The 9097-nt window shown below is 39.4% G+C and overlaps 1 protein-coding gene across 1 annotated transcript; it reads left to right on the forward strand.

Moving 5' to 3' along the window:
- Positions 1-454: 454 nt before the first annotated feature.
- On the forward strand, positions 455-7100 carry LOC140926772 (neurexin-4-like). Its single transcript, XM_073376470.1, has 3 exons — positions 455-779; positions 4089-5578; positions 6130-7100. Exons 1-3 carry the CDS (start codon positions 520-522, stop codon positions 7059-7061), a joined length of 2682 nt encoding a protein of 893 aa, XP_073232571.1. The 5' UTR covers positions 455-519; the 3' UTR covers positions 7062-7100.
- Positions 7101-9097: the final 1997 nt, after the last annotated feature.

Here is a 9097-nt window from a genome sequence, read left to right on the forward strand (position 1 = left end):
AAGTTTCAAAGCATAACTTGACATACTGTTTCGGAGCTTCATCTATTACGAAAATACCCTGCTAAACTTGCAACTTCACCGAAGTTTGTTAAGTTGAAAACATGTCTGGTCGGGTTATAATCGATCTAGAATGTCATGATCTAGAAACTCTAATGGCGTATAGATCATTGTAACGTATACTTTACCGCATCTTTATCCAAAGAATTGATACTTCTATGTGGTTGTTTTGCGCTATCCGCAAGCTTGTACGTTATTGGATATTTCCCGTACACTGTTAACTCAACTGATCGATGTTATCCAATCCAAAACAACGCCTATTGTCTACTTTTGTTTCGAAAGACCTTTATCGCTTATTAGCGCTGTTTTACCGCTTATTAGCCAAAGAAGGATCACTGAAAACAAACAACGTTTTTCTTACAGAAACGTTTTAGACGCGATAAGTAGTGGAGGTGGTTGTGACATATCTTAAAACTTTTCGCGTGAACTTTTTTACGTTCGCAGCGTCACCGATTTCGAGATATGACTTCGAGTCGGGGGTTCGTAAAGTTCGTGATTTTTGTTTCGTGGCTCTTAGTAACTTTTTCTTTTTCTTCGGCAGTTGAAGTTAGCATGAAAGGAAATAGCTATATTACTTATGATCTTCGTTCCGAGAGCATCACGACAGAAGAAGACAGGATTACGTTTTCTTTTAAAACGATTCATCCCTTCGGATTATTTCTTCATAGCGCAGGTTCTCAAGGTGACTTAATTACGATTGAACTCGTCCATGGACGCATTAGGTGAGTTAAAAATAAAAATGCATGACTTATTTTAAGCTAATAATTCACTTTAAAAGAGACTATTTCTTTTTTTATTTCTTTTTGTAAGACGTAGTTTGTCCACAAAAACTCGTAGCTTGCGAAGCGGAACAAAGATTATCTACTTTGGTTGATTTAATTGCATTGAATAGAGGTGAAAATTAGACAACTAAAGAAGTGTCATCCCTGTTTTCAAAAATTGATTTCTGACACAGTCTTGATTGCAAGATTTATAACAACGTTTAACTTGCAACACATCTATTCTAATCCATGATATGGCGAAATTTTGCAAGTGTTGAAAAAAACTCATCCTGATTAAGAAATAAAGTGTTTCTTTCACACTCAGTTCTAAATGCTAATACTTCAGCTGTTTTGGCTTTGTTTATAAATGCCGATAGAAAAGCGTATTTTTAAATTAAGCGAGGAGCGATGGGCTTTGCTTCTTTTTTCACCAGTCTCCATCAGGTACATTCAGACTGAATATTCAAAGCATCATCACGTTCCTCAAAACGTCTGACCTGATTTTATGCAAGCTATTAATATTTTTTCGCTTATGATTTCCAAGTGATAAATTAACTACTTTATAAACTATGCAAAAGCATGCACCGTGCAAAATTAATGGACAGAAAAGCAAGGATCTCCTAAAAACGGATTATTTTTCAAAAATTCAATTTTTATGATTAAATATCAACGACATTTTTAAAAGCTTCATTTTTCCAAGACTATTTCACTAAAATATACCCACCTAGAGATAATTTTAAGAGTGTAATGCCGTATGTTGAGTCAGGCCATAATTTATTGAATACGATCCTAAGCTACGTGATAATTGCGTTGTCTATTAGATAGATAGACAACAAATAAGAGTGTGCCGTTCTAACTTATGCTAACATGCCCGCTTGCCGTCACACTAAGACCTCTTTTCAACTTCGAAATCCATTTCAACTCACGCCCAATGAGAAATATCTACTTAGCCCTAGGCCGGCTTACTTTACAATTAGTCTCAGAAACCTATCACGAACGCTAACATGGATTCAGAACTGAATTTGTGAAAGGGGATGTCTGATGTCGGCGATAGATTTCCCAAAAGACTGCAGTATTGGTACCAAGGATAGAAACCCTATACAGTTTCTTTTGTCGTCAGTGTATTTTAACATCGGTAGTTACATGAAAAGGGTCCTTTTATTTTTGAAAAGCGGAATATTTCAATTATATGGTAATTAATTTTTCTAAGAATACAAAAACATGCCGAGAGGTGTTTAATTATTAACATTTTACCGCGAGTGCTATAAAAGAGGTCCTAAAGACTCTTCAACCGGAAAATCAATGAGGGACGTCAGCGAACTGTTGACAACACAAAACAACCAAAACATTTTTTTTTTCACAACACACAGAATTCCCTGTTCAAAAGGAAAACATCTGTATAATTAAGCCATACCGCATAGTTTTGTTTTTACAACAAATTCTTTTTTTCTTTTTTTTTTTTTTCTAATATGCAAGACATTCTCGTCTCACTGGCCTCCCTTTTTTTACATGCGCCGTGTATTACACCGGATACAAGTAGGTAACTGGGAAAAGAAATTCATTCGCTCACGCTTTCGTGTTCAGCTTCCTAATTGTAGAGACCCAAAATAAATACCTTCCACAAATCACCTCCAGTGAAGGGACTTAACTAGCAATCGTGCATCTCGTCTCAGTACCAGCTTCATTTTCGCTGGTTTGTGAATCCTAAATTAGGTGCGAGAAAACGTTGCAAAGCGAACATTAAAAAAATTGAGGCCTATCCTCATTTACTTCATGCCATGAGGGGTCTCTTTCATTTAATGTTAATGCAAAGGGTTCTTGGATAGTATGCCTAACTTTTTTAATATCAGTTTTATATACAGAAATTTAAAATCAAGTATAGACCAGATTACGTCAATCAGAAAACGTCAAATTGCACCAAAACGACCAATGTTTCCTTTGACTCCTGTTTTTACGTCGGGTAAACCCAAAAAATTATTTTAAATATTTAAGCCCCTCATCGCATAATTTGAGAAGCCTGAATAACGGCGATCGTCAGATTCTAGCTTCATTCTGAAACTTTCTTTTCATGTAAACTTTGTAAACCTCACTAATCATAAGCCGCCAGACAATACCTACCTTTGCCATAGAAAAACAATTATATCAAACATTCTAAACAATGCTTTAAAAAACAAAGTGAAGTGGGTCTGAAATACGTGCCTGTAGCGTGGGACTCGTTTTCCTTCCATGTGCAGTAAACCAGGCAATAGGTAAAGTAAAACACAAAAGTAGAAACCCTATTCCGAAACTGTAAAATATCTTTGGGGTGTTGTTTTTTTTTTTGCCTGTAGTTTTTTTTCCTTCATTTTATAGTACATAAAGAGATATACTCACTGAAAAGCTTTGTCGTAATTTTTCATACGCAAATGAAATCTAGCCAATCTGAGGAGCGAGTGATATTTCCATATTCGACAAAAAATATACTTCCAATCAGAATTGCGAAAGATGTTTTTTCATGTGTGAGGAAAATGATACGTCCAATCAAGAGACTCAGAGGTGTGCTAGTCTCGCACCACCATTCCCGCCTCTTGCAGCTTGCTTTGAGTGCTGAGACTATACAGTAGAGTATTTTCAAAGGGAAAAACATCTCGGAAATTGTAGTGGAAGGTTTGGTATATTTCACTGTCGATTAAGAAAATTGTAGAGTACCAAAAAAAAAAAAGACAACAGCAAAAGCGGAAGGGGGGGGGGAAGAGAACGAGACGTATTGAGCTTGGCATTTTGGAAAGATCTGAAATGAAAGGCTGGCAGATTGATGCATGTCTCAGTATGTACAAAATACCACATGGAAAGTGCTTTTAACGGTATTTACGCACTCGTTGTTTTTGAATCTCACTCGTTTAGCGTGCTCATTCGTTCTGGGCTCGATTTCTGATACATCAACAGCTCGTGCATAAATGCCGTACGTGCGCACTTTCCATGAAGTATTTCATATAAATTTCACGTATACCGGGTGGAGGTTTTTTTGCGTGCTTATTTTTCAGACCGATTCTGTGTGTCTGGATGTTAGATGAAATACTGCGCGTTGTGTTTATTTGTCACTAGTAGCATATCCTGCGAGCAAGCTCCCCATTTGAGGGATATCGTGAAAAGTCAGCACACGCGCAAGTGGCACGCTTACGCAGGCAAGCGTGCCGCAAGCGTGACAGAAGACACGAGAGTAAGAGCTGCCCAAATGAAGAACTTGCTTGCAGGCTACTTATACCGTGACTTCTCTCTTTACCTCCTTAGACTCACCATGGACCTTGGCAGCACAAAACGCATTTCTGTCATTCTCGGAGACAACCTCTCGGACAACAAATGGCACGAAATCAAAGTCCATCGAAACCAAAAAACTGTGGATCTTGCAATTGACAAACACAAACGTCAAACAACGGTACCAGGTGACAATGTGCGCCTTGACCTTGATACCACCTTATATGTTGGCGGCCTGGAGGAGACTGCCTCGGATTACGATGACTCTTTAACTACACCGAATTTTAATGGCTGTATGAAAAATTTGTTCTTCAATCATAAGGATATTTTCCACAGCGTTAAGGTGGACCAGTCTGATTACAACAAGCATGGCGATGTACGATTTAATTGTTCCTCTGTCGAATATGCTCCTGTAAATTTCCCATCGCCAGATAGTTACTTGAAAGTTACAAGTCGTTCCCCAAAAAGCTTCAAAGTTGATCTAAGTTTTCGTACCTATGAAGGCGATGGCGTTTTAGTTTATAAATCAAACAGGGTCTCCAAGATGTACCTCATGCTTATTTCGGGAAATCTGGAACTACAAATTCAAATGGGAAGTAATCCAGCAATTAGAATTAACTGCGTTGATGAAACCTTGAACGACGGAAAATGGCACACGGTCATCGCTGGAGTAACAAGCAAAGAAATATGGTTTCAACTGGATAAAAACGCAGAGGTACGCCATGAAAATCCTGAGTTGTCGAATATCGGTGATTTTAGAAGTGGCGTTTTTATCGGTTTTGGGACGCAAAAAACGGGCTTCGTTGGATGTATGAACCGGATTACCATTAATGGCAGTCCTGTGATATGGAACACCTTGAAAGATTCTCAAAAGAACGGTGCGGTAGACAATGAGTGCCGCACGTCTTCAAAGTGCTTTCCTAGTCCCTGTAAAAACCAAGGCAAGTGTTCGCAAACGTGGAAATCTTTCAAGTGCAATTGTAAAGGAACATTTTATGAAGGAGAACGTTGTGAAGTTCCGCTCTACAGCGCTACCTGCCAAGGATACAAGGAACTGGGTATGACCCAGGATGCGTACTGTAAAGTGGACCCTGACGGAACTGGACCTTTAGGAGCCTTGGATGTGTTATGCAATATGACGACTTCCGAACAAGCCATGACGGTAATAAAACACGACAAGGAGGGTAAACGTGACGTAACTTTAGGCGCTTTAAGCCTGCCGGGTCATTATTTTCAATTTATTACTTATCAAAGCAACATGAAAAGTGTGCTTGCGCTAATCAAGCGCAGTGTGAGCTGCCGACAGTTTATTAGCTTTCAGTGTCAGAATTCCAAACTTCTCAATTCGCCGCGGGGTCCTGAGCATGTGCAGTGGAAGTCATGGAACGGTAGCTTACAAAACAACTGGGGAGGCGCGCCATCTGGAAGTGGAAAATGCGCATGCGGAAAGAGCAATTCTTGTGATGACCCTTCTAGGTACTGCAACTGTGACGCAGATAGGAAAAATGGACCACGAGAAGATTATGGTGAGTTATAACCGCAACCTGAGCACTACATATTTAAAACGAGCTCCTTAGCGCCCAAAAAATTTCGCAGGGATGGGTAGAAAGACGGGTATTTACTTTCGGTGATTTTTTCTGACGAGCGCCACAGTGGTTACAAAGCGACAAAGATATCGCGCATTCAGAGATTTGGTGTCATCGGAATTCACTAAAACTTTGCGACTCAATTTGCAATCTGTCCGCGTCAAATACACTTTGTCTCGTTCCTTCGGTTACCTTCACGGCAGAAAATATAGAACTATATTGTTCAGAGTCTACTCTTGTCGTACGGCAAATCCCCCATAAAATGAGTGAAAAGATGATTTCAGGGTGTACAAACCACTCTAACCGCGTGAATCTCACGCAGAGCTGTACAGTAAGTGTAGATGCTTCTTTCTTTGTGGTGATAGTTAGACGATACGGCGCCATTGAGGATTTTCTATTAATTACTTAACCCCCAGCCCTGTAGTCATTCTTACATTTTCTCACCAACTTAATAATTCGAATGACAAGTGTTATATGTATCTTGTTCACAGGGTATTTAACAGATAAATCATTATTACCAGTGACTATGATACAGTTTTCCGAAGACGCCGCGAACTCCTTTTTCACTCTCGGACCATTAGAATGCTTCGGTTCCTCAGATCAGACCTCTGGTCAGGTGACCAGAGCCAGCTTTGTCTCCTCTGTATGCAAGTTAGTCAATCCACCTCCCACAGTCGATAGCACTACAGCGACAAGCGTGCCCATCACTTCCCCACAGCGCGCAGTCACGAATCCTCGAGCAAAGGAAACATCCATTGCCACGTTCACAACAACTACAGGTAAATTTACAAATACTGAACTTGCCAAACACCACGTGACCTTGACGACTACTATCGCAACCGATAAAAACTCAACTCTGGTGACATCAGTGATTAGTCATGAAGCCAAGAATGATGGCGTGACAGTTCATTCTTCCATTACTACAGGTAAGAGTGGTGTGACGGTCCATTCGAGCATCACGACTCAAGGCGAGACTGTCACGCTTCCTCCCGTGACAACGGCTCGACCCGGGCCTCCTAGAGTGGTGGTGATTACCAATGGAAGCGTTTCTTACGTCACTCGCGTCAAGGGAGGGATAGAGTACGATGCCAGGTTTATAATCTTGATCACTTCTGCTGTGCTCGCCTTCATTTTGCTCATTTGGGTGATAATATTCGTTTTCCTCAAGCGTTCGGGCCGCAACTACGTTTGGTGCATTTCCTGTAGGAGCTGCGCAAGAAGTAAACATATCCCGGATATTGAGGTGTACCGTCACTCCATCCGCACTGATTCCCCGGATGAGCTGACGCTGGATGACATGAATCATGACTCTGGAGAGGTTGGGAACTACAAAATAACCAACGGACAAACGGTATACCATTCAGTTCGAGACTCGCATGTTAGGAAATACGTATCCTTCTCTGCTTCAACTTCCAAACTGTAAATTATTGGAGAAAGGTAATCATTTTTTAATTACTTAGATGCTAACTCGCTTTTTTTTTCATTACCACTAAACCTATTTCCAGTGTTGTCAGAATATATTACGCCAATTAAACAAAAAAATAAATAACCTGGAGCGGACAAGTTGAACAAAACAGAGAAAAAGTTTTCCTTGACGTCATCCATGTGTCTGTTATCTGATAGTTTGTGGACACCGACCAATCACAGCGCGCGTAATATTCACCCCATTGTACAATACTCTCTGGTTTTGTTTTATTTCTGAACCTTCTCACCCTTTTTATTTTTGATTTTTTTTCACAGGTCCCTTGGTTGTCAGAGATTAGATGCTCATTATAATCAATACAGAATTTTGTCTTAATTCATTAGCTACACGTGGTCGCTCTCTCACCGGTGAAAGAAGAATGTGTTAAATACTGTAATGTAAACCTTGTGCAACAATATTTATAACTTCTATTTCAAAAGGTCTTAGACACTAGAGTGCTAGAAAGAAGAAAGATTTTTCATTAAAAGAACAGTTTTAGCTGTCTTTGCAGTAGTACCCCTATATTTTGATACGCTTGGTACTTTTTTGGGTTATAGGTTAACGAACAGTGAACGCGCCATACATTATTTGAACTGCGGGGAAAAATATTTGACAAACAAAAGATCCTCGCAACTTAAAAGCAGCTGCGAAAAGAAAGCCTAAAAATAAATAAATAAAAGGTTGTCTTTTCACAAGGCTTGAATTGCGTACATAACCGCGATGATCTTTCAGAGTGGTTACCAGGTCATTGAAAGTAACGGACATGAAGACTTTTAAATCTTCATGATCGTAATTAGATTCTTCAATTTTTAAACATGAAAAAGAAGTTTAGCAATTCTTAGACAACCAAGCATCAAGAGCCAAATCATACAAGTGGAGTTTAGGCGGGCTTAAGAGCAGCCAATTGGAATTTCTGTTGACCGTCTTTTTGACAAACATCAAGGTGAGTATTAAAAGGATGTTCAAATATCATTCGCCCCATGTAAGGGAATTAATCCAATGGAATCCAAGAGGGTCGTGGATTCTGGATACTACGCCTTGGATTCCGGATTCCAGGCACTTGATTCCGATCTTTTTTTTAGTGGAACTTGGATTCTGGATTCCAATCCTTAGTAGGATTCCTAATTCCTTGAGCTGTATTCCGGAATCCAAAGTCCAGGATTCCGAATTCCATAAGCAAAATTTTCCCCCATTCCGGATTCCAAAAGGATCTTACTACAGTCAAACCCCGTTAAAACGAACGATGAGGATGAGGGGGTTAAAAAGTTGCCATATTCATGGGGTGTCCGTATTAAGCGGGTTGTATTTTGGGAAAAAGTAAGCGCTTTCTTTACCCACGGACAAAGCAGACTGTCCGTAGTAATTGGGTGTCCATAAAGTGTGGTTTGACTTTATCTAGCTAAGAGGTGTACGCAAGATAAAATTGGTTTCGCTTCATTGGTTGACCATGCAGTCGTCTATGCAACTCCATAGTAACAAGATTACTCATTATAGGATAAAACTGTATTATTACGATTACGGCAAAAGGCAAACGTAAATTTGTACCACGTGACCAAGTTTTCCATCCACCTGTCGTTTACTGTTCATTATAACTACACGAAAATCGGTAGATTCAAGCCAATTTATATAAGAAATGTTTTATGCTGTTTTTTTTGCTCATTACTCTTTTTAAAATTTCTAAATTTGAATCTCAAGTTTGGCGTAAACGCGAGGCTTAATCTCTCTATTGTTTCTATTTTTATTTATGGGCGATTCTTTTAATGTAAAAAGAGGGGGAGTGTTTAAAATTTTGGAAAACTGGAAAATATTGGGTTGTTGAAAATTGAAATATGAAGGGAATAATCAGTTGGCAAATACAAGTGTATCAGATAGTCCATCACCACAACAAAGTGCCTCTGAGCTCGTTAGCGGACTAATTGGTTGCAATGATCTTTATACCCTTTACAACCCTTTTTTGTTTCATTCCCAAATAAACCCCATTCCCCCTACAACAGACA

This window comes from Porites lutea, chromosome 2 (assembly GCF_958299795.1).
Source record: "Porites lutea chromosome 2, jaPorLute2.1, whole genome shotgun sequence".
Classification (NCBI taxonomy): Eukaryota; Metazoa; Cnidaria; class Anthozoa; order Scleractinia; family Poritidae; genus Porites; species Porites lutea.

Coding starts and splice junctions, on each gene's coding strand:
- LOC140926772 (XM_073376470.1), top strand. CDS start 520: ATGACTTCGAGTCGGGGGTTCGTAAAGTTCGTGATTTTTGTTTCGTGG. Junction 780..4,088: donor CTCGTCCATGGACGCATTAG/GTGAGTTAAAAA, acceptor TTACCTCCTTAG/ACTCACCATGGACCTTGGCA. Junction 5,579..6,129: donor TGGACCACGAGAAGATTATG/GTGAGTTATAAC, acceptor TCTTGTTCACAG/GGTATTTAACAGATAAATCA.